General features: G+C 52.6%; 14 protein-coding genes across 14 annotated transcripts; 5 read left to right on the top strand and 9 right to left on the bottom strand.

The window, feature by feature from the left end:
- Positions 1-1,365: 1,365 nt before the first annotated feature.
- N7468_005777 (uncharacterized protein) lies at positions 1,366-2,432 on the top strand (the record flags this gene model as incomplete). Its single annotated transcript, XM_058475073.1, has 2 exons — positions 1,366-1,684; positions 1,753-2,432. 2 exons carry the CDS (start codon positions 1,366-1,368, stop codon positions 2,430-2,432), a joined length of 999 nt encoding a protein of 332 aa, XP_058330813.1.
- A 722-nt stretch (positions 2,433-3,154) lies between these two features.
- osm1 (putative fumarate reductase Osm1) lies at positions 3,155-5,196 on the bottom strand (the record flags this gene model as incomplete). The annotated part of the gene is given in 5 exon segments (XM_058475072.1): positions 3,155-3,252; positions 3,312-4,319; positions 4,337-4,984; positions 5,044-5,112; positions 5,160-5,196. 5 exon segments carry the CDS (start codon positions 5,194-5,196, stop codon positions 3,155-3,157), a joined length of 1,860 nt encoding a protein of 619 aa, XP_058330812.1.
- Positions 5,197-5,562: 366 nt separating this feature from the next.
- Positions 5,563-6,427, top strand: N7468_005775 (uncharacterized protein; the record flags this gene model as incomplete). Its single annotated transcript, XM_058475071.1, has 4 exons — positions 5,563-5,584; positions 5,640-5,771; positions 5,924-6,292; positions 6,387-6,427. 4 exons carry the CDS (start codon positions 5,563-5,565, stop codon positions 6,425-6,427), a joined length of 564 nt encoding a protein of 187 aa, XP_058330811.1.
- A 26-nt stretch (positions 6,428-6,453) lies between these two features.
- On the bottom strand, positions 6,454-8,101 carry N7468_005774 (aldehyde dehydrogenase; the record flags this gene model as incomplete). Its single annotated transcript, XM_058475070.1, has 4 exons — positions 6,454-6,598; positions 6,662-7,110; positions 7,175-7,623; positions 7,678-8,101. The coding sequence occupies 4 exons, from the start codon at positions 8,099-8,101 to the stop codon at positions 6,454-6,456; spliced, it is 1,467 nt and encodes a 488-aa protein (XP_058330810.1).
- Positions 8,102-8,663: 562 nt separating this feature from the next.
- On the top strand, positions 8,664-9,497 carry N7468_005773 (alpha/beta fold hydrolase; the record flags this gene model as incomplete). Its single annotated transcript, XM_058475069.1, has 1 exon — positions 8,664-9,497. The coding sequence occupies one exon, from the start codon at positions 8,664-8,666 to the stop codon at positions 9,495-9,497; it is 834 nt and encodes a 277-aa protein (XP_058330809.1).
- A 395-nt stretch (positions 9,498-9,892) lies between these two features.
- Positions 9,893-10,510, top strand: N7468_005772 (GNAT family N-acetyltransferase; the record flags this gene model as incomplete). Its single annotated transcript, XM_058475068.1, has 1 exon — positions 9,893-10,510. The coding sequence occupies one exon, from the start codon at positions 9,893-9,895 to the stop codon at positions 10,508-10,510; it is 618 nt and encodes a 205-aa protein (XP_058330808.1).
- A 500-nt stretch (positions 10,511-11,010) lies between these two features.
- On the bottom strand, positions 11,011-11,267 carry N7468_005771 (uncharacterized protein; the record flags this gene model as incomplete). The annotated part of the gene is made up of 2 exons (XM_058475067.1): positions 11,011-11,016; positions 11,037-11,267. 2 exons carry the CDS (start codon positions 11,265-11,267, stop codon positions 11,011-11,013), a joined length of 237 nt encoding a protein of 78 aa, XP_058330807.1.
- Positions 11,268-11,724: 457 nt separating this feature from the next.
- Positions 11,725-12,822, bottom strand: N7468_005770 (adenosine deaminase family protein; the record flags this gene model as incomplete). Its single annotated transcript, XM_058475066.1, has 1 exon — positions 11,725-12,822. One exon carries the CDS (start codon positions 12,820-12,822, stop codon positions 11,725-11,727), a length of 1,098 nt encoding a protein of 365 aa, XP_058330806.1.
- A 431-nt stretch (positions 12,823-13,253) lies between these two features.
- On the top strand, positions 13,254-14,902 carry N7468_005769 (uncharacterized protein; the record flags this gene model as incomplete). Its single annotated transcript, XM_058475065.1, has 3 exons — positions 13,254-13,442; positions 13,502-13,810; positions 13,880-14,902. 3 exons carry the CDS (start codon positions 13,254-13,256, stop codon positions 14,900-14,902), a joined length of 1,521 nt encoding a protein of 506 aa, XP_058330805.1.
- Positions 14,903-15,030: 128 nt separating this feature from the next.
- On the bottom strand, positions 15,031-16,475 carry N7468_005768 (uncharacterized protein; the record flags this gene model as incomplete). The annotated part of the gene is made up of 2 exons (XM_058475064.1): positions 15,031-15,634; positions 15,721-16,475. The coding sequence occupies 2 exons, from the start codon at positions 16,473-16,475 to the stop codon at positions 15,031-15,033; spliced, it is 1,359 nt and encodes a 452-aa protein (XP_058330804.1).
- Positions 16,476-16,943: 468 nt separating this feature from the next.
- Positions 16,944-18,199, bottom strand: N7468_005767 (glycoside hydrolase family 15 protein; the record flags this gene model as incomplete). Its single annotated transcript, XM_058475063.1, has 2 exons — positions 16,944-17,394; positions 17,448-18,199. The coding sequence occupies 2 exons, from the start codon at positions 18,197-18,199 to the stop codon at positions 16,944-16,946; spliced, it is 1,203 nt and encodes a 400-aa protein (XP_058330803.1).
- A 102-nt stretch (positions 18,200-18,301) lies between these two features.
- Positions 18,302-18,532, bottom strand: N7468_005766 (Six-hairpin glycosidase; the record flags this gene model as incomplete). The annotated part of the gene is made up of 1 exon (XM_058475062.1): positions 18,302-18,532. One exon carries the CDS (start codon positions 18,530-18,532, stop codon positions 18,302-18,304), a length of 231 nt encoding a protein of 76 aa, XP_058330802.1.
- A 735-nt stretch (positions 18,533-19,267) lies between these two features.
- On the bottom strand, positions 19,268-20,789 carry N7468_005765 (LysM peptidoglycan-binding domain-containing protein; the record flags this gene model as incomplete). The annotated part of the gene is made up of 3 exons (XM_058475061.1): positions 19,268-20,158; positions 20,222-20,633; positions 20,773-20,789. The coding sequence occupies 3 exons, from the start codon at positions 20,787-20,789 to the stop codon at positions 19,268-19,270; spliced, it is 1,320 nt and encodes a 439-aa protein (XP_058330801.1).
- Positions 20,790-21,839: 1,050 nt separating this feature from the next.
- On the bottom strand, positions 21,840-22,670 carry N7468_005764 (sugar O-acetyltransferase; the record flags this gene model as incomplete). Its single annotated transcript, XM_058475060.1, has 3 exons — positions 21,840-21,947; positions 22,011-22,407; positions 22,498-22,670. The coding sequence occupies 3 exons, from the start codon at positions 22,668-22,670 to the stop codon at positions 21,840-21,842; spliced, it is 678 nt and encodes a 225-aa protein (XP_058330800.1).
- Between the last annotated feature and the right edge of the window lie 59 nt (positions 22,671-22,729).

Genomic DNA, 22,729 nt, shown 5'->3' with positions numbered 1-22,729 from the left:
ACGAGGGAGGGGGAAGAGGGGGAGAGGGAAGTGACAGCCCGGGTGACGAGGGCAAGGTTGAAAAAGAAGACGATCCTCGCAATGTATTCCAAAGGGAGATATGGTAGATGGCGGGAGAGGGGTGGTCTGGGTTTGGAGTGGGTTGTTGGATGGAGATTTGGAGGGGGAGCAAACGAGCCGGTGTTATGAAGTGGATCCAAGAAGAGCTTGAGAGGGGATCATTGGGAGATGGCACTATGAAGATTCGCGATCGCTACTACTTTTCTTGCGTCTTCCGCCTCAACCTTACAGCCCCCCCTGTCCGTCGTAGCCTTCAGATAGTCTTTCAGTACATTACTGCCTGCATCTCATTAGCTGCTTCCGTTCGATCCCAAGAAAAAGGAAAGTGAGGCGGTGGTGGGGAGTGCTAGTGGGTTTTTTTTTCTCCCATTTCCCCTGAACTCAGACCAGCCCTCGAGCCTTGGACCAATCGACTTGAACAGTATATACAGCATTGACTACGTGGTACGATAGCAAGCTACCCTTTCATAAATGTCATTGGGTCTGGGTAGTAGATGAAGATACTGGTCTTGTTGGGCAAAGCCCTACGACCAAAGCGCCGGGCGGTCGAGCAAAATGCTGACATCAACACTGCCCAGCGGACTGCAACATTGCCCAAAGCAGGCACCTCGCGAGGTCCCTGAAATTATCTGTCTCTTCGGCCTTTGCATATGAAGGGCAATTATATTGATCAAAGAAGCATGGGAAGCATCCACTGGACAACCGCCTGGTCTTTGTGCCGTCGGACCTTGGCAACCACTGGGCACCCGCCTGTGTCGTCATCCCCGCCCACTATACTTTGCATTAGTCCCTTCCCCTCCATTTTAGATCGTATAAAAATGGATCTGGCCAGTTGGACCTTGGATCTGGGTTGTCAATGAAATCCAGGGATTTACAATGAAATGGCCTAGACCCTTGGGGGCAAGATTATCACTTGAGCTGCTGCTGCACCACACACCGCACCGGATATACATTGCCAGTGCCCGCGGTAATCTTGGACTGGGAGCACAATCCTATCTGCCAGCTTGCATTTTTGTACTATAGCACGTATCCTACGGATAGTCATACTCGTACTGTATCAACGCCTAACCCTGCATGGCTATCAAATAAAAGACGCACAGTCCCCCTCGCCCGCAGCCCTCTCCCAACAACCTCGAAGCTATTCCACATCGACATAAAAATCACATGTCCCCCTTCCTCCTTCGGCACGAAGATCCCTTTACCCGAACACACGATTCAACCCGAAGGAACCATCACCTTACAATGCCCTCCTAGAAACACCCTTAACCTGGGTCAAGCCCTTCTCAGCAACTCGCCCCCACCGCCATGAGCAACAATCCAAAGAACCCGCGGGGTACCCCGGATCAAGCCACGCAAAGCAATCGCGACGACAGTGGCGCCCCGGCAGCACCCTCCTCAAACGCCGCACCCGCCACAAACAACGACACGCCCCCTCCTTCTCTCGCAAGCCGCGTCCAGAGGTCTGCAGCCGGGCTCGCGCGCAGCGCATTCCAAGGAGCCAGCGCCGGAGCCGCGCAGACGATTGCCGGTGCCACGGATAGCAAAGCCGGAGCCCCATCTGCCTCGCGCCCAGCCGCGGGATCAGCCAGCCGTGATATACTCAGCCCAGGAGCACGGAAAGGTAGTGCGCATGCGCGACAGACGGAGGCCGGACCGCAGGCGTTCCGTGAGGGCACGCGCGGGTTTACGCAGGCGGGATCGAGATTCCCGGGATGACGGAAGACGAGTTTCAGCGCGCAGGCTCAATACCGGACGTGGGAGCCACGCAGAGTTATGAGGAACCGGGCGCCAGAAGTCACGGTGCGGAGGGACTACAAGAAGTGCAGGCGGGTAGTTGGAAGGGCAAGCAGCGCGCGTATGACCCGGTGCAGGTATACAGTTCTGCGTGGGAGCGGGCGCGTACGGAGACCGAGGGCTCGGGGATGCAAGTACCTGTGACAGATGGCGAGGCGGTTGCGAGTCTTCTGGCTGATCCGTCGTTTGATCCGAGTTTCGAGGCTGATGCCGAGGCGGACGGGCTTGATTTGGATTTAGCGGCTGCACCGCCTCCGTTGACGCGAGAGGAGATTGATATGCTAGAGTCGTTTCGCCGGGAGCTTCAGAAGGAAGATGGGTCTCGAATGCAAGGGTCTGAGCCTGGGCAACAGCTTTCGGCTCATAGCCTTGTGCCTGATATTGATACGTTCCTGCAACAGAATGACCCGGTGGGATATGCACAAACGAGCTCGGCTGGAGCTACTACCCTTCGTGATAACGTGTTGGCCAACCTTCCTGGTGCGGAGGACTGGGTGGGTGTCCATGAGAGATACCATGATGAGGTCTGGGGAGTACCTTCGGCCGGCTTTGGAAGCGGCGAAGGCGGAGTTAGATGAAAGAACAGGCCAAGAAATTGACGGTGATGACGATGGGCCGGCCGTTAGACGACTAAAACAGATTTTGCGGCATATGAAGGTGTAAATTTATGTTATATAGAAGCATTGCATATTACCATTGTACTATGATGATATTGTAAAGAAAATGATCGAGTTCAAATCTGCCAGCATTTTCCCGATGACAATCTTGAGACTGCAAAGCATTAGAGTGGATCTGCTAGGTGGGAAAAGAATCAGCCAGTGACAAGATTTTCATGATCCATTGCCCAGGTGAGATTGTGTCTGATGACATGGCTAGGCCTATTCAAGTTCCTTATGTAACCCCCACTCGCAGCATCGCGATGCTGCGAGTGGGGGTTCCGGGAATGATTGGGGGCCTAAGGCATGGTTGTAGGCCATGGAAGCGGTATCAAACACCCGTGACTAGTTAACTAATTACGAGTCGTTATCTACGGGGCATCAGAGTCTTTGTAAGAGATTACTAGAAAGGCCAATTGATCACTCTAGAAGATGCATTCAAGAACTAAAAATGGTATGGTACACGAAGGCCATTGTTCCAACACCAATGCCAGGTGATTTGAGACCCAGGCTGGGTAGAACCGAGACAGAGTAGATCGGTATATCATTCAAGACATGACGTGCATGACACACTGTAAGGACGAGCTAAGATAAGAGACAAGAGGGGGTATGTAGATGGTATAGAGAAAGGGCAACCAGGCCGATTAGATGTCCAGGCTGGGGGTCTGGCCCTTGACGCGGCCAATAACAGTCTGGGCGGCGTACTTAGGGATGACCTCATCATCGTGGAGCATGGCGAATTCTACAGATAGAATGTTAGTATGGTATGCTATTGCTATTGGTCTTGGCGAAGAAACTTACCCTCGGTAGCATCACGGCCCATGAAGTTGAACAAGGCGTTGGCACCGCCAGGGTGCTCATCCAGCCAGTTGGTCACATCTAGGATAATGCCCTTGACGACGATCCACAAGTCATCCTTCTTGTTGTGCTTAGCAACCTCCTCCATAGAGTACTCAGTCTCTGGGATTGTGAACTTCCCGGGATCAGCCTTGGCCGGGGCCTCAGCAGGAGTGGCGGAGGTAGAAGCAGCAGCCGGAGTAGCAGCCACAGAAGGGAGGCTGCCACCGCTAGCGGCGGCACCGCCCCACTCAACGGAGATCTTTCCCGGGGTGGAGGGATCAATGTGCAGGGAGATCTGGCCCAAACGCTGCTGGGCGGCGGAGGAGCCATTGCTGATGAGCTTCTGGAAGAGGTGCTGCGAGGCAGAGGCACCGGCGACACGGCCGTATACCACACAGCCCAGCAGCGATGAACCACCGAGACGGTTGGCACCGTGAACACCACCCGCCAGCTCACCGCAAGCGTAGAGGCCAGTGAATGGGGCCTTCTCGCTGTTGAGCACCTGGGCGTGCTCGTTGATCTCAATGCCACCCATGGTGAAGTGCAGCACGGGCTCCATTAGAGCGACGTGGAATTCATCATCAATGCTGAAGGGCATGTTGTGGAAGAACTTCTTGTTCCAAGGGTCCTTCTTCTTGCCTTCGGCGATCTGGTTGTAGTCGTCGAAGGTCTTCTTGAGGGCGGCTTCGCCACAGCCAATCTCCTTAGCCAGCTCCTTGCCGGTCATCTTGCGCATGAGACCACGGCCAGAGTAGTGACGGGTGTGGAAGTCCATGTGGTTGGAGGTCTTGCTGTTCAGAACCAAGCGGATGGGCCACTTCTTCTTCTCCTTCTCCTTCCACATCTGGGCAGTGACGTAGTCACGATGGCCCAGCTCGTCGGAGAATCGCTCACCGTCGGAGTTGAGCAGGAGACCACCCTCACCACGGAGGGCCTCGGCCGCCAAGAACTTGAACTTGGCTGAGGGTCCTTGGGGTCAACCAGACCAGTAGGGTGGACCTGAACTTTGTCCATGTCGATTCCGTTGGCACCGATCGCCATCAGCATCTTCTGGCCGTCACCAGTAGCATGGGTACCATTGGTGGAGGAGAGACCGTAAGTGTCGGGACGGTGCTGCTTGAGCAGAGAGGAGTCGCTGAAGTCAGCAGCGTAACCACCGGTAGCGAGGACAACAACACCATCGGCGGTCTTGGTCTCGCCGTTGACGGAGTAGGTGACACCGGTGACATCGTTGCCCTCCTTGTTAACGGAGGTGACGTGGGCCTTCTTCACAATCTGCACACGACCAGGCTCCTTTTCAGCCAGCTCCTCCAGACGCTGCATAAGAGCGTAGGTGATAGCCATGCCGGGGAACTTGGCATCGTGACCACGGTGAGTACGGGGGTTGGAGTGACCACCCATACGGGAGACAAGTGTAAGGTCAAGGTTGAAGACATCCTGCAGCCACTCAACGGCAGCCGCGGACTGGTAAGTGAGGACCTTGATGAGGTCGGGGCGAGCCTGTTCGCGGGCAGACTTGAGGGTGTCCTCGTAGAACTCCTTCACGCTGTCCTTGATGCCGAGGTCGACCTGGGAGCGGGTGAGGGCACCGTTGATACCGGAGGTGGCCTTGGTAGAGTTACCACCGAAGAAGGCTGGGGGATGTTAGCTATGCGCATCTTCCCTGATCAGTTTCACAGGATTCGGATCTCACCTTGCTTATCGAGAACGAGGACGTTGCCGCCGTTCAGGTAGACGGTGTGGGCGGCACTCAGGCCGGACACTGTTCTTGTTAGACACAGACCCTTGATCAGACGCGGGAGCACTTACATCCACCACCGACCACAATTACTTGAGGTGCTGCCATTATGAAATAGTGATGAGGAGAGGGATGGGTGGGAAGGTGGAGAGGTACGAGCGACCGGGGGATCTTTTTAAAAAGGCCCGGGGAAGGGGTCAGAAGCCGACGAGCTATCGGCCGAGGCACAGTGGGGGTAACAGGAATTACACTTAAGATGGGGTACGGTGGAGCCGGGGTTCGACAAAACTGGGGCACTGCGTAATGGACGCAACCTGGTTTGTTCCGTCCAAAACCTGGGGGCGCGATCACCGCAGAACGTGAATATTTCATATTCTTACAATCACATGCAACCCTATGCCCCTTTGGTATGAAGCTAGCTTGCACGGTCACATTGCCTGATTAAATTGGGCTTAGAGGATCATATGTTTTCACATGCGCCTGCGTCATCGCCTGGGTACGAAGGTACACGATATGGCGCAAATGCCATACTTGAAGAATTGAGTCAACAGATCCGGGGCCAGCTCTAAAACGGCCAGAATGGAGTCTGGCCCTAATTCCGGATCACTACTCCGTACTTGTCTATAATTCATTGCCTATTCGACGCTTTTCCGGGGTCGGTTGGACCGAGCGTGTGAACCTCGGTTAGTCGCGCTGGGAGATCAACCTGACCGAGAGAAAACTGGACCCCGAGGACCAAGGACCAATCATGATTCTCATCACAAATCCATGAAATAAGAATACATATCGACATAAAATCATAATAGAATATCTACTGGTACTGATATTTGTATAGATCTTGAGATCCTAGCGACTTCTCGCAAGTCGTCTTATGCGTTCCTCGATCGGGAAAGAGCAGTTGCCGAGCGATCCTTCATTACGGCGATGCTGATTGGTGAAAAGACCACTGGTCACGGGAATGTTCCCTCTGGGCCCAATGACTGCACGCCCCTAGTGGCCTACGCACCTCAATTACCGACGGAATTCATTCTACAGTTCTATGAACCCATCAACGGCAAGACAGATTCAGCTTGCATAAAGGTCGGCAATTCCTCCCGACCGGAAGCTATCAAGTCGGGGTGGTACGATGCCGGACACTTGACCGATCGGGGCAATTCTCTGAACTGCGGCGCCGGAAATCCGTCCGAACTCCCGCAGATTTACGGTGAGATTGGACAGCGACGCTCATTGAGGATCCATTGCACCGGGGGGAAATGCGTGGCAGTCCCCGGACCGAGGGCAGCTAAGCTATCAGAAAGAGAAAAGCCCGCAGAGCAAGGCGTGCAATGCCCATGGGTAATGCTACGCAATTCCCTTTTGGGCAGCTCAATTCATCCAGGTCACGCTCTTCGTCACCAAGAACTCATTTAATCCCTCTGCGGCATTGAATCTGCCCCATCCGCTGTTCTTCACGCCTCCATGCGGTAACACCGGCTCGTCGTGGATCGTCATGGAGTTAATGTGAACAGCACTGGCACTAAAGTTAGCATGCAGATTCGTCAGGACTCAGGTGTCAAACAGCCTCGAAACTTACCCTGATTGAATGCGCTTGGCCATAGCCAAGCCCTTGCGTAAATCTTCCGTGAATACAGATGCCGACAGTCCATACCCACCCCCATTTGCCAGCCGAATCGCCTCGTCCTCCGTCTCGAAGACCATCAACGCAGCCACACTCGCGAATGATTCCTCTTGCCATAATGCCATATCTTCTCTAACGCCGCCCAGAATTGCGGGGGCCATGTGGACACCTGCACCAGAAGGCACCTGCATATTCGCGGACCCGGAGATAAAGTGCGCACCTGCTGCCACGGCGCTGGCGATCAGAGCTTCCACGCGGGCCTTCGAAGCGGTGTTGACAAGTGTCGGTGGGAGTGCGGAGGCATCGGGATTGGCTGTGAGAGCTTTTTGAAGTGCCTTGGTGAAGGCTGGAGCGATTGATTTGTGGACCAAGATTCGGTCTGTTGCCATGCAGATCTGTCCGGACTGTAGACGGTAAGTGAACTTGCCGTAGGGAGAAAATGTATACAAAGGGAAAGGTTGGGTATACATTCAAAAAGGCTCCAGCAAGCACGCCCCTGAGCGCTGTCTGAATATCGGCGTCTGCGCACACAATCGAGCTATTCTTCCCTCCAAGCTCCATCAAGCAAGGCTTCAAGTTTTGCCCGCATGAACGAGCAATCTTTCGCCCAACAGCTGTGCTACCAGTGAAATTTATCTTTCGTACGGCCGGATGTTCAATCATCGCATTGACAACTTCGGCTGCGTCCTCTGGGCGACACGATATCAGATTTAAACATCCGTCGGGGAGCCCCGCAGCTCGAAAGGCGCGACAAATGGCCCAGTAGCAACGTGGAGTCAGTTCGGAGGACTTGAGGACGGTCGTATTTCCAGTTGCCAAGGCACACGCAGCAGACCGGATACCAAAGACGTAGGGTGCATTCCTAAGTAGCCAGTATTCTGTGAGCGCAAGAACCACCTTACGCCGCCCTCGCGACACTGGTTACGGTAGCAACAGAGATCCATACCACGGCACGATTCCTAAAATCACACCCATAGGCTCTTTGAAGGCAATTGCACTTTGACCCTCCGCCTCAACAACAGGAACACTTCCACAAATCGAAGTGATTCTACTTGCGATATCCCGCAGCATAGAGATAGCCAGTGGGACGACGAAGCCTGACGAAGCCCCCGCGTCCGCACCCATCTCAGTCCTCATATATCCAGCATATGTATCTAGCTGCTCTTCGAGCACATTTGCCGTCTTGAGAAGGATATCGCGACGAACTGTGGGCTTCGTTTGGGACCATGCGGGGAAGGCGGCATTGGCAGCCTCGACTGCCCATACAGCAGTCTTCGGTGTTCCGGCGGCAGCTGTCCAGCAGACCTTATTATCGTAGGGACTCGTAACGTCAAAGACATCAAACGCGACAACGTCCTTGCCGTCGATAAAGAAGGGAACAGAGATATCAGCCATGACTTGATATATGCGCTGTGCCGAGAGCTAGGAGGGGCAAACATGTTTGGAGCAATGGGGGCATGATAGCTAGCCGGCACGTGGTACGGGTTCTATAGACGACTATTAGCAGCTGCAAGGGTGTCCTACACCGGTTCAATTGCTTCCAGCTGTGATTTGGGCCATTATGCAGGTAATCCTTGCCCGAAATTGGCAACATTTCGACTGGAGGTCCAGGCCCATCATGAAGAATTGGCGAAGTCGTTACATCACGAGATTTCTATCTGCATGAATGCTCTGTATTACTCAAGTCATGCCTGAAAACGCTCCACCAGAACCTTAGACTCCGTGCTGAATGATACCAGTCGCAATTGAAGACAATTATTATAGCGTAGGCACCAGAGGACGCCAAAACCCTTTTAGTTGCGGGCCCGGGCTCGCTTCAGGGTTACGTTGCGCTAAGATCCCCTGGGGGCCCGCAGACTAGCAGTTTTTCACCACAATATTCGACTTAACTATTTGATATGGCACATCTACTCCAAGCTCCCAAGCCTCAGAATACCCGAAAGACAGTCCTGCAATAATGACATCTGAGCTCTCGGCACATGAGATCGGGGACGGGCTTCCCGTTCTGATCATCCATGGATGGCAGGGGGATGGGAGGGTGGAGGAGCTGGATTTCGAGCCGATCTTTAGCCAGATACTGGGGCTTCGCCGGATTTATATCGACCTCCCAGGGATGGGCAAGACGCCCGCAAATAATGTGAAGGATCTGGACGACATGTACCACCGCTTAGAACAGTTCATCGATTCTCGACTGCGGGGCTCCAGGTTTGTCCTGATCGGGACTTCATGCGGAGGGTACCTTGCTCGTGCGATAGCGCAGAAGTATTCCGACCAAATCGACGGCTTATTACTTCGTGTGCCACTTATCGAGCCAGATGATAACAAGCGTGACCTTGATGCGTTCCAGGCCTTGGTCAGAGATCAGCAGATTATGTCCAGTATATCAGCGGAGGATAAAGAAACTCTTGGGGACATTCTCGTTCAAACTCCTGCCTATGTTGCCGCGTTGAAGGCGAAGTTCGAGAAGGCTTACCTACCAGCGCAAGCAGCATCGGATACAAAGGTGTTAGGTCCTATTCGAAACGACCTCCAGCGATATTCTCTATCTTGGTCGTTGGACGATAAAGATGTCAAGTTCCTTGCACCGACACTCATTGTATGTGGTCGCCACGATCCCGTCGTGGGCTATCGAGACAGCCTTCGCTTGCTGGAGCTCTACCCGCGCTCGACTTTCGTGGTCCTAGATCGCGGCACCCATGGTATCCCCGTCGACGAGAATGGTGTCTTCGAAGCTCTTGTTCGTGACTGGACTACGCGCATCAATGAATGGAGAGCTCGCTCGGTTGACTGAGAGTTGTCCTGAAGATGTATATGACGTTGAAGATACTGAATGTGATGCTGGAAGATTGGATTTATGAGCCTCGAAGTCTACAAACTTTGCGAGATACCAGATGGCTGCTTATAATTAAATCTACCCGTGTCACCCCACGCAACGATCAAATGTAAGGAGCCCAATTCCCTGGCTATGAAAGCCGAGGTATGGTGAACCGAGCTATACTTGTAGGCTGCCAAAACCAATCGGGATGGGATGTGGAGAGAGGCGCTAGAACCATTACGGTCCCCGCCACTACAAGGCGTTTTTTTGTTTCGCACAACGGGGGCGTTCGAGAGCATTATAAGATCTTCACTTAACAAGAGCCCATTCCAGAGCCAAATTGAAACCATCTGATCTGTGCGACACCCACCATGCAGACTGCTCGCTTGGACCTCGTCCGCCTCACAAAAGATCACTTGCCGGGCTTCCATGCTGTATGGTCTGATCCTATCGCCACCCAATGGAGCCCGCACGGTGCCTGCAAGACACTTAAAGACAGTGAAGACTGGCTTGCCGGATACCTACTCGAAAACAATCCACTGGGAGAGAACTATGCCGTCATCCTACGTTCTGGCCTTGACACCAAGACCAGCAAGCAAACCAGCCAAGAACCCCAGGTCAACGAGACTGGAGTAGACGAGAACCACTCCAACGACTCATATCTACCTCCAGGCTTCTTCCTTGGAGTAGTCGGGACCTGGCGCTCAGACCCGGTGCCGGAGATTGGGTTCATCTATAACCGTGCAGCGTGGGGCCAAGGGTTCGCGACCGAAGCATTAACGGCGTTTTTGGAGCTATTCTGGGACGCAAAGCCGCAGTTCAACGTGGTGCAGGGATACTGCGATACTGAAAACCTGGCCTCAAGCCGTGTCCTGGCTAAATCAGGGTTCCAGATGGTGGAAACCCTGATAGGGGACTATTCGTTGCCTTTGAGGAACCCCTCCCTACGGAGCAGTTTCAAATTTGAAGCGAAACGACCTTCGAAATAGGATATGACTCGATTTCTTGATTTCACGGGAAGCGATTGCTCTTTTTATGCGACGTCAGATATAGCCGGCTCACTATCTGTGAGAGATTATCTTAAAACTTGGATGGATTAGGTACTAGTGTATCATGTACTGTGGATAACCTCTAAACTTAATGGAATGTTAAATTCACCATTCATCTTCCTCAAAAAATGGAAAAGATAACCCCTCAGCGAATACTCTGCGTGGTGTGCATTGTTCTATATCAGCACGACACATCGGACAAGTGGTCTTTCCGACAAACCAATGAAGAATACATTCTGCGTCAAAGTAATGACCACAAGCAAGCTGTATGACAATTGAGTCCACTTCATGGGGCTCAAAACAGATACTACAGGTTTCACCCAGTGACAGCTCTTGGAAGCTTTGAGCTGGCCCTTGGGATAGTGAAAGCATTGTGCTCATTGAGAGAGCAGGCATGCGCCGTACCACCAGCCTCTCATTAATGATCCAGTCATGATAAGTCAGATCTTGGAGGAAAGTTATATACCAATCCCTGCCACCATCGTGAACAACAGTAATGTTGCCGTCGTCGACGATGCTGAGCCGGCACCCCGTAGCTGTCTCCAGCCATGAATTCTGCTATCACATTCATAGTCATGGTGAGTTCATCTATTCGATCCTTCTGGGCCTTTCTCTGGGAATCATGTTCATCCAGTTCCATATACTGCTGACTTGCAATATCGTGTTCTTCTTGGGCCTTCTTCATCAGATCTTCCATTCTGAAAGGAGTGCTGATTGACCCGAGGAGTGTGATTGTGCGGTTCCCTTTCCAGTGCCTGCTCTGGTATAGAGGAAGTTTTGCCTAAGATAATTTTATCGGTGTATGGGATACCTCCACGTTAGTTTGATCCGTTGGACGGCGTATTCTACTAGTAGGTATTATATAGTATTTGACTATAGAGTAAAGAGATATTGATCATACAAAGAGAATGACAAGTCCATCAAAAACAATGTCATTCTCTGCACCTCGATCTTGCTCCTCACTTGATAAAGAATATGCTCCAATGGCTCAATGCATGACGTCTAAGTTGCTTCACGCCTTTGTCGCCATTCACAGCCTTGTATGTTTTGTGGAGCCAAATAAACACGTTGTATCGAACGAACCGATTGCAAGATCACCACTGTTTCCTAGTAAGGAGCAATGGCTCCTGTTTGAGGAATTGAATAGGACCGTCCTAATCAGTGATCGTAACGGCCTCTAACTCGTCGTAAATGCTTTTCTTAATACCTTCATCCGCCCAGCACATATCCACCGCATTTCTCGCCAGCTGCACCATCTCAGCCTTGCTGAACCCACCATAAGTATACACCTTTTGCAAATTGCCATCAATCCACACATCGTGCATGAGCGTCGGATCATCACTGTTTATGCAAAACCTCACCCCTCTCTCCCACAACCTCCTAATCTTGGGAAACAGCACTTCCGTCGCCGTCCTGCGATGGTAAGCATGAGGACACAGCGTCAGCCCTATCCCTCTCTCCAAAAGCCCCCTCCAAAGCCCCTCCTTATCTTCCGCATCGAGTCCATGATCAATCCGTTCGGCTCCCATCCCCCCACAGACCTGAAAAACCGCTTCATCCATATGCGCATGCGTATCCTTCTGCCCAAAATCACAATGCATAGTCACATGCAACCCATCTGCTTTCGCCCGCAGAAACCCCTCTTCAAATAACATCGGCGGCCGTTCGTACGCGTTACTTGCAAGCCCGACAGCATGAAACAAGCCCTTCCCGCCCTGAACAGAACCCGCCGCCCACGGCCTCGCATCCTCGTAAGCCCGCAGCCCGTCCGCGACAGGCTCGTCGCGCAAGAAGCAGAAAATCCAGTTGGAGTGCACCCCGAGCCGCGCAGCTGCGTCTTGCTTGGCGCGCAGGTACCCGTCCAGCACAGCCTGGCCGGGCACGCCGCGGCGCGTGTGCGCCTGGATGTCGAAGAAGGGCTCTGCGTAGCGTACGTTCATCTCGGCGCAGCGGGTGAGGTACGCCATGGCGAGATCGTAGAAGTCGGCTTCTGTGCGCAGGACTTCGCAGCCGGCGAAGTAGGCTTCTAAGAAGGTCGGAATCCCAGGTTGGCGGCCATTGAGCTCCGGGCGATGATTCAGAGTTACGGCGTATGACGCCTTGAGGTCTTCGTATGTGGCGTATGGGAGGGCGACTCCATTACGGTGGGCGAGTTCCCAGCGTAGAGCGGGAGTGAGAGTGCCTTCGATATGGACGTGGAGCTCAACTTTCGGGAGGGTTGCGATGAATGGGCTGATTGATAGGCCGTTCATTGCGGTGTGTTACTGATAAGCTCGATCGGACCAGTTGATACCTTTGCGCCAAAGGGGAGCTAATATACTAAGTAACAAGTACTATATTTCTAGCCGAGAGGCGTCGGATCTGACAGAGTCCTCTGTAGAAGCATCGGTCCTGGCCGAAAGTTGCCTAGGTGGGCAAGTGCATCCGTTGCGGCTTTTGACGCTAAAAGAGCCAAGAGAGCGTTTAAGGGTTTAGGACATCAGCAGCGTCTGGGAGATAAGGTTTCCCCCCATCGTGATCCATCTTGCGCGGGATGCGGGGCTGGGGCCAATAGAACGGGGGAGCAAGATAAGAGTTAGCCGAGTTTACAGGGGATAAATGTGAAGAACAACCTCGAACTAGTGCCTGTTATTAGTATACTCCTCCTCCCATTCAGCTCCTAGGTGCCCTTGGGATCTCAATAATGACCGTGTCAATAGAGAACCCAGAAGAGCCTCCCCTGGGGGATGCAATGGAGCTCGCGCTGGCCAGGAAGGTCGTACGGAAGATCGACATGCGATTGATCCCCCTCTTGTTCACGACATATATGCTGAACTTCATGGACAAGACGATCCTGTCCAGTGCTTCCGTGTTTGGATTATCGAAAGATACTGTAAGAGCCTGGAGTCGTGCTCCTCAGACGCGAAGTAATTCGAATAACACTTACTCTAGGGCCTTGTGGGCCAGCAATACAGCTGGGTCTCCTCGATATTCTACTTCGGATATCTGATCTGGTCATATCCAACGAGTTTACTGATCGCGAGACTTCCTACCGCAAAGTACATGACTGGCAACACCCTGATCTGGGGAGCCGTTGTGGCTTTGACAGCTGCTTGTACCAACTTTGGCGGTCTTATGACTGTCCGGTTTCTACTGGGGGTTACAGAGGCGACAATTACTCCTGCTTTCATGTTTATCACCTCAACATGGTATACTCGAGATGAGATCCCTACACGGACCGGGATATGGTTTGCTGGAAATGTACGTCTGCTTTTCCGCCGCCTAAAGGTTCCAAAAAAAAAAAAGACTGACTGACTGACTTGATTACAGAGCGTTGGAGGGATTGTAGCAAGTCTTCTTGCCTACGGCCTTGGCCACGTCGACGACAAAGTCGGGCCTTGGAGATGGATGTTCATCGTCCTTGGCGTCGCCACGTTCCTCTGGGGGCTATTTATCTGGATCTTTCTCCCAGACTCCATCTCCAAAGCCCGATTCCTCTCCGAAGAAGAGAAAACCTTCGCCAGGAAGAGAGCCGTCATCGCAGGAACCGGCGAAACCGAGAAAACCGCCTGGAAATGGGACCAGGTTGCCGAATGCCTCATCGACCCGAAGACCTGGTTGATCTTCGGGCTTGAGATCCTGACGCAGATTCCCAACGGCGGCACACAGAATTTTGCGAATCTGGTGATTACCTCTTTCGGGTTCACGAGCTTGCAGTCCACATTAATCTCCATCCCCTACTCCCTGATCACCGTCGCGGCTATCACAGGGAGCGGATGGCTTGCCGGGCGCTACCAGCAACTCAATTGCCTGCTGATCATTGCTGTGATCATTCCGTGCATCGTTGGAAGCGCAATCATCTATTGCCGAGCGAATATTGTTCGCGGCGTCCAGCTCTTTGGATATTTCCTGTTATCGACGGGCCCTGCGGCGATGCCGCTCGCGATGTCGCTGGTGCAGGCGAATTACCGAGGAGTAACCAAGAAGATGACAGTGACGGCACTGCTATTCCTCGCATACTGTGCGGGGAATATCGCGGGCCCCCAATTCTTCCTCAAGAGTGAGGCGCCAACCTACGGCACCGCGTTCCGAACAATCATGATCTGCTACGCTTTGGCCGTCTTGCTGGCGCTTTCTCTGCGCGTGTTCTTGCAATATACCAACGCTCGTCGTGTGCGTGAAGAAGGCTTCGAGGGCAGTGCTAGTAATTCGGGCGCAATTAATGGGAAATTAGCGGACAACGAGGTGGACTCGAGGAATATCGCTGAGGCCGCAAATCGCGCTCAGCTGGCGCCTGAGGATTATGCCGATATCACTGATTGGAAGACACAAGGCTTTAGGTATCGTTATTAGGACTAGAAAGAGTACAATCCAGGATCACCAAGTTACTCTTTGTATAATGCTAGTATACGCGACTGCGTAGTATTCACAAGAGGGAGATATATATAATGAGAATGAAAAAAGTAGTATATTAGCACCGATCAGGTATTGTTGCCCCATCCAACGGCCATTTGCCAGTCTTGGTGGACTTCCCCAACGCCCCGAACGAGGCCCACAACACTGTCCATGAAACCGCCTTCTCCCCTATCGACGCGAGCACGTCGTTCAAGTTCCGCCTGGGAATCGTGACGGTCCATGCCCAGCAATTGATTGTTGCTCAACCCTTGTAGCCGGTCGGCATCCAACCTTGTCAAAGTATTATCTTCTCCACGTCGGCGCGACCATGCCGCTTGCTTGACAGCCGGTGCCCAGTACTCAGCGAGCATCGCCGGGTCCCGACCTTGCGGATAGCAATGGACAAGGCCGTTCTCTGCACCAGCGTCTCGAGCGGCGTTCCAGGTGGTGTGAGCCACCTCGTAGCGCCGCTCAAGGAACCAGATGATCGGCCAGGAGATGATCCACAGCTGGAGGATGACAACAATCCACCATATGTATCGGTTCGCGCGTAAGCGGTTGATCCAGTGAGGTGAAAAGATCGTCACGGACTGCTGGGCAAGCACTGCCTTGCAAGAAATTTGGCCGTGATAGTTCAGCGACCGGATGTGGGACACGAGGGGGTTTCTCATGGCAGATTCGTCGAACCCCCTGAGGTTGCGGACGATAGTGAATCTGTATGGCAAGAATGGATTAGTTGAATCTCGGGACAAAGTCGAATTGCTGGGCTGGCTTACGACTTGACGGGTGCAGGATCCTCGCAGAAGCGTTCGCACCAGAGCCTGAGGTTTCGGTCGGCGCGGTACCCAGCACAGGTTATATTGAGAACGGAATCCGCGGAGTTGGGGTCGGATGGTTCGTTGCTGAGAAGCCCTGTCTCGGCCTCAGCCTCGGTCCCAGTCTCGCTGTCCGCCACCAAAGCTGTATTGCGCGACTTTGGGAACTTATAGGTGCGTGACCGAAGCCTTCCGCCGCGATAGGCAGGGAGGTTGTCCTCATCCTCAATGACATGGACCTGCTTCCATCCAGCCCCGATGGCGCTTTGACTATCCTGCCATCCAGTCAGGAGAGTCTCCGCCAGATCAAGCTTGAAGCTAAAATCCTCGACCGTGGAGCTCTCTTTCTTGTTGTCATGATGCCTCGTCTCTGTATGGGTTCCCCTGATATAGAGCAGCGGGCGTGGTGGGAGCCTTATCTGCCGGAGGGCGAGGCTGAAAAGTGAAGCGCTGTTCTGGGACAGGTACGGGGCGGTAGAGTAGACATGTTTATCGCTGCTACAATTCACGGAATCGGGGAGGGCGTACGCAGAATCGACGATTTGGAGGGGAACGAGACCAGGAGGTTGAGCAGCCAATGGGCCTGGGATCACTGGGACCTCGGGGTCGTCGGTGTATGGAGGAGGCAGATCATCCTCTGGGTCGATGGAATGTAGGGAGTGCGTGGAGGCTCCGTCAGGATGATCAGTGCGATCGGCACTGTGGGGACGGCCCATGGTTCCCCAACACAGCTCGAGGATGGTAAGTATAGAATCTAAAGGAGAAAAACGAGAGTGAATGGAAATGAATGGTGCAAAGAATGTGATTGAGGCTGATAGCACGAGAAGATCCTGCGGCGAAGGCAACAAGCTCGTGGCCCCGCCAGCCTTAACTACTTGGAGCATCCCTAGTCACAACAACCAAAACTACGCGAGCTCGGACCCAAACACCCTTGATTTGAAGTTTCAGGTCGCCCAAATTCTCCCACAGAAGGGGCTTGGAGGAAGTGTAAAATGGTCCCTTACGATATGTTTCTAGGTACGTGAGATGGGACTCGTAAAGAGTCGAGAACTGCAGCTTTCAGCACCGTCATTACACCTGCCAGTCGCGAAAAATGTGTCGAAGTGATAAGCTCGGACCTCCTCGGTTCCAAGGCTGTAATTTCATATTTTATGTACCCGCTATCTGAACCAATAGATCCCATTTTACCATGGACCAACTGAAGGCGTTGTGTAGCTCCCGGTAGCTGAACTTCCGTGGCATTGAGTCGGAACCTCGTTAGCGCTGGAGGCGCCCCAGCTAGCAGGAACAGATCCATCGCGACGCGACGCAGCAGTCAGGAACGCAGCATACGACCAGGTCAGATCCCCAGCAGAGGTGGGAGTTCCGTTGTCACGCGTGAATTGCTCTGGTAGCGAACCGTTGCTGGGGGTATACTGTTGCACCACGGAAACAAACCCATCGGCGTATGTCTTGATTGCACCAGTGAGGGATGAGTATGTCGACGATGAGCTGGAGTAGTTGCCAACCACAGCCGAGGAGTCAAGCGCCTGGAAGAAGGGAAGACTGGCTTGAGTAATGGCCAGGGAGCCTTGTTGCCCCCATTGATATAGCGCATCGTACAACTGTTCGGCGGCAGCCAGGGTTGTCAGATACCTTCGCACGTTAGCAAATGTCACGGAATCAAATAGCTCGACGATGGTGCATACCAAGGGTTCCCTCCCTGGTAAGTGTCCTCCGCATAGCGCCCAATCGCCACAGCGTCTCCAACCGACTTGCCGCTGTTGATATTGTAGATCGAGCGGAAAGAGTCAACCACCATCTTGTGGTTTGACAACGCCCGCGCCGAGCAGGGCTGGAAAGTAGCATCATCACATGCGGCCTTGGGGTCGAATGTCTGGATAGAGCTGATCAGAGAGTTCGCGTCCAAGCCGGAACGGCCATTCTTCGCCAAGTTGGAGATGACCGCAGTCCCATTCCAGAAGTCCTGGAGGAAGCACAGGACTTGCGGAGCTTGCGAGTCATAGGAATCCGACGATTGTCCCAAAGTCCGGGCAAAGGCACTCCCTTCAACCAAGGCGCGGTGCTGAGCCGCAATGGTAAAGAAAGACGAACCCTGGACCTCCTCCCAGAGGTCGAAGCCTGTTTGATTCCAGTACTGAGCAACGTAATTCAAGTCATTCTGCACAATCGGCCAGATGTTCGTTTTGACAACGGAATCTTTGCCTTTGCCCAGTAAATAATTGCCGTATGCAATAAGCGCCGTCGCCCGCAGAGCAGGGCCGTCTCGTTGAGGCCGACCCCAGTCGCCAGTGAATGCGGTGATGTTAACTTCAAACTTGGGCTCGCCCAGTCCAGATCCGTCCGAGAGGCTGCCGGATGGATTGGAGACGGTCTGCAGCTTTGCCTCTGCGGCCACGTACTCTTGGATCGTAGGCTCCAAAGAGCTGTCTCCGGCCATTAAGAGGTCCACCAGCGCTTTCACGGTCAAGGCCCCGTCACGGGTCCATGTATAGAAGTCTACGAACCAATCAGTTCTGTTTATCTTGTGGGCGAGGCTTGGTTACTGACAGTCTGGATTGACCTTGAATGGGGAAGCGACGACCACGCCAGCCGCTGCCCCTTGAACCGCGCTGCCGTTCGCTCCGATGTTATTCAGGACGCCTTGACGCGCAATAGACGACTCGGCCTGCACAAATCCATCAAGGCCAGACTGGCGCCGAACAGGGTGCAATGGCTTTGAAAAGACACCGGGCACCAGCAGTGCCAGGGCAAGGAAATTGAGGTTGGGCATGACTAGTGAACAGAGAGAATTGCCTACAAAAATCATCGGAGCGAAGTTCTTCTGGCTTATATACTGTTCGCACCATTGAACACGTTCCCCAGACCTTGTTTACTGCCCCGGGGGGTTGAGGTCCCACGATGGGGTCTCATTGGACGGTAAGCTAATGAGTATCATTGCCTCAGCGGAGTCCGGCGCCCGTCTGACGCCATTTTGCATGTGCAATTCGAGTCTACGGCGGGGGTGCACAAATTATTGGATGAAGCAGTTTCATTACGGTGCCGTGCGGGCAACCCCTGATCGGCAGTTCCCATCCCCAAGGCAGTATTGTTTTCTCCGGTAAATGCCCGGTGGTTCCACCTTCAGGTCGCGAAAGGATCAAGTCTGGAACGTCAATGCGAATCTATGCACTAGCTCATAAGCGAGAGTCACCTTAATTTCGCTAGTTTGAAAGTTGCAAGGCCACTGCAATCCTTGTCTCGTCAGGCCCAATACCAACGTTCCGCGGATTATGCCAAGAACGCTGTATACTTTCCCTGGTGTGCTATCCTTCACCATAGTCCTCGGCACATTAACGCAAGATGCCCATCCAAACCACGAGAAATACAACTCTAACAGTGACAAGATTGAATGACAGAGGAAAGAGACAATGTAGAAAAGAACGTAGACCCTTCAAGTGGAATACGGGAGCATAAACGAGTCATAATGCCGCTTCGCCGAACGAGCGACTGTCGGCGCTGAGTACGTTTAAATATCCATACTATCCACAGTATTACAGCGAAGTGATCGCCAGGGGATAATATCGCGGTGGTTAAAACATTCGCCTGGCCCATCATCGACGCTACTATACTGGGATACTCCATTCGCGCTGATGCTATTGTCGCTGGTGCACTTCCTCCCATCGTACACCATGCAAACCGCATTCCGGATTCTCCAAGACATTGGGCTCTTGAGCCTTGAATCTGCGCAAGGGCTTGTCGTTTCCCCGCCATCAGTGTACCAACGACACCAAGAGTCATCCCAGGGGCTTGATGAAAGTCCGCCGTGGAGATCTAAACACTCCGTAGACTTGTCTTCATGGGTGCCAAACAAGTAGTAGTAGTCCCCAGTACAGTTCTCGTCGCTGTAAATAGCCACATCCCAAGTATCATCGTCATAGGAGCGTGGCGTGATTTCAGATTTGGCCATCCCGGTCGGGACAGCACGTTTCCTAGCAGTCTGATTCGGGTCATAAGTTGTGATAGGTAGATTATCCAGTTCAGAGCCAGTAGGGACGTGTGAACTAGAAGTGCTGAATGTCAGTTGCTTGTCCGTTGCAGTGGTTCGAGAAGTGATGGGTTCGCTTTTGAGGGTGGTACTGAAGCTGGCATGGTTCACAACAGGACTAGTATTAGTCTCAGCTGTGGGTTGACTGGTAGCTTTTGTCGTAGGCTTACTTGTATTCGCTATAGCGGAGGTGGAAATTACTGAAGTCGTCGATTGCTTAACACTTGTCGCCCGAATCGTATTCTCTTTGGAGGCCGAGGAAGTAGCCCCGACTGGTGTTGCTTTCGAACTTGGAGCCTTCGTCCCCGCAATGGGAGTTGGACAGTCGGAGCCACGCACAGAATTGACACAATTGCCGAATTTCAAGTCACACTAGCATTGCATATTAGCATCGGCCGGAAGAGTCCTATGAGGCGAGATTCGAAGCCAACTCACGTAACAATTCCCTGCGAGACATGGATTGAGGGATCTGAGCTCTGACATGTTCGCTGGGCGAGCCGTGCCAGGTACCTGGGGTCCACACTGGGCCCTTGGAAGAGCTACAGGCATAGGGGGCTCGCCACCACTCAAGCAGATGAAACTATTTGGCAAGATCTTGTCACACCCGTTCCATGCATACGTCTGGTTGTTGAACGTATTGAGATCCTGCTCAGTGATTCCATATGCCTTGGCAATAGTCGCACAGTTATCACCATCCCTGACTGTATAAACATAGCATTCGCCGAGTTCTTGCTCTGTGGGAGGGATAGCCAGAGCACCCTTTGAACAACATACGGGCCCGTTGATTTTGGTGCAGTCGGATGGATTTGAGTTGTACTGGTTGAACTCGGCGATTGTGATTCCGCACCTGGCGGCTAAGAGATCACAGGTAACGTTCGTGGTTGCGATAATAGAAGAACAGCTTGTATTGCCTGCCTGTGTTTGAACGGGGGTTAATTTTCCATTGACCAAGAAGTAACTTATAGTAGGAATAATAGCATGCGTACCGGAAAAGAAGGTACATATGGCTCTTTAAGTGCGAGCGCAGTGTTTGCAAAAAGCACTACTAGTAAGGAAAGACCAGCCAGCTGGCCAAGGTACAGTCTCAACATCCTCAAGTTTGAATTGCTGTGTACAGGGGACTGCGGACTGCCACTAGTGTCGAGACTCACGGAGTTCTTATATACTAGTGCTCACTGGCATCGGCTTATCCTGCAAGCGATGATCAGTCTCCATGAACAAAGGAGAGCTGCTCGCTAGTATTAGTATACATGCACTTCATTATGAGGTGTGATAAGGGAGTAGCTTCGAGCCCCCAAGGGTTAAAAGAAGTGCTTCTAGTGCAAGTGCCCGGCTGTGTGTTTCAACTCTTTGATCTAAATCACAAATCGCGCGTTATCCGGTCAGAGCAAAATTCAAAGAACTTGACGAGTAATGACTAGCATCATCGTCCGAGGCACTCTGCTCCGCGCTCGAATTATCACCATGAAGATCTTGGCCATAGCATACAGTATGCTAAATGGTGCCAATATCTGTTTTGCCCTTCATCGACATCAATTTCCGGTTCGGGGGTGTTGGTTCAGGGGTGTCCCAGGCTTTCAAGTCGTAGGAGGATAATCGAGGTCCGGAAGGAAACAAAGACCGGGGCAATGTCGAACTATCGTCCAGACGCCACCACCAGGTGCATCGACAGTTTCCCTATCTATGGGGGATGATAGCTACCATTCAAGCACATTGCAGGTCAACAAACTAATTTCATTCTTTGAATCATTGGAAGTCCCCCGACTTGTGGGCGATAATATCCGAGAGAAAGTTCCAAGAACTAATGCAATCGTGTCTTTCATGAGAAATGGGCCACTAGAGCCAACTCTGATCGTATTTCAGCTGCGTGTCATCATGATGTTCTAAATGGATTGAATCTCAATCGAAGTCATATATAGCTAGTGGTGTATGGAAATGGCAAGCAGCCTACGGTCTACGCACCACTACATCATATATTGTATCGGGGTGCTTGTTCCCTGGGTGCGTCTTGGAGTTCATCATGCTGTTCATCACTTATCAAGAAGCTGGAAGTCTAGGCCGAGTTTGGTACGCCATTCTGAAGCATTGGCTTGCCAGAGCGCTCGACCTTACGGATGATCTTCGCAGGGTTCCCTGCTACCACGTGACACTCAGGGACATCCTAGAAGTAGAAGTATTGGGAGTTAGCTCTGCTCTATCGGGTCAAAGGTAGCTTCATCCTTACCTTCGTGACGACACTACCGGCGCCGACGGTGCATCCATCGCCAATCGTTACGCCTGGTAGAATGACCACATTGCCGGCGATCCAGCAATCTTCGCCAACAACGATGGGCCGACCCAACTCCGGCCCATTGGTGCCATTTCGCAGGTCAGGGTCTAAAGGATGGGTCCCGCTGAAAAAGCACACATTGGGACCGACGAGGGTACGGGCGCCAATCGACACAGTACATGTGTCCAGGAACGTGCAATTGAAGTTGATAAAAACATTGCTACCGATTTGGATGTTTGTTCCATAGTCAATGTTTATAGGTCGTTCGATCCATGGATATTCATGTAAGATTGCATCCTCTTCTTCCTCCGTCGCACCGGGAGGCGGCAAAGGCCGATCGTCGTTGGTGATTCTGGTTTTGGTCAGCGCATGGTCCAAATTCCCACAATATACGCTGGATTCCCATAGCTTGCTCATCGGCCATATTCAGATGTGAACTTACTCTTTCCAGTGTGTCGCCAGCTCTCGTCGCGATAGCTCGCCTGCCCGGTTAAGTCGACCAACAGCGGCGGCACATCGTTTCCGTGCTGCGACGAGCTCCGGAGTAAATGCGTAATAAAGCTCACCTCGCTGCATACGAGCTAAATTCTCTTTCTCGTCGATATTTGACAGCATTTCGACGTGATGCCGGAGATGCAATAGCCACAGATGATGGGAAGAGAGCAAGCAAGCGA

This window comes from Penicillium chermesinum (assembly GCF_028974085.1).
Source record: "Penicillium chermesinum strain IBT 19713 chromosome Unknown utg000004l:1.0-3345178.0:1.0-3348027.0, whole genome shotgun sequence".
NCBI lineage: Eukaryota > Fungi > Ascomycota > Eurotiomycetes > Eurotiales > Aspergillaceae > Penicillium > Penicillium chermesinum.
Note: the sequence above shows the minus strand (reverse complement) of the source record. Positions and strands in the feature narration are given on the sequence as shown.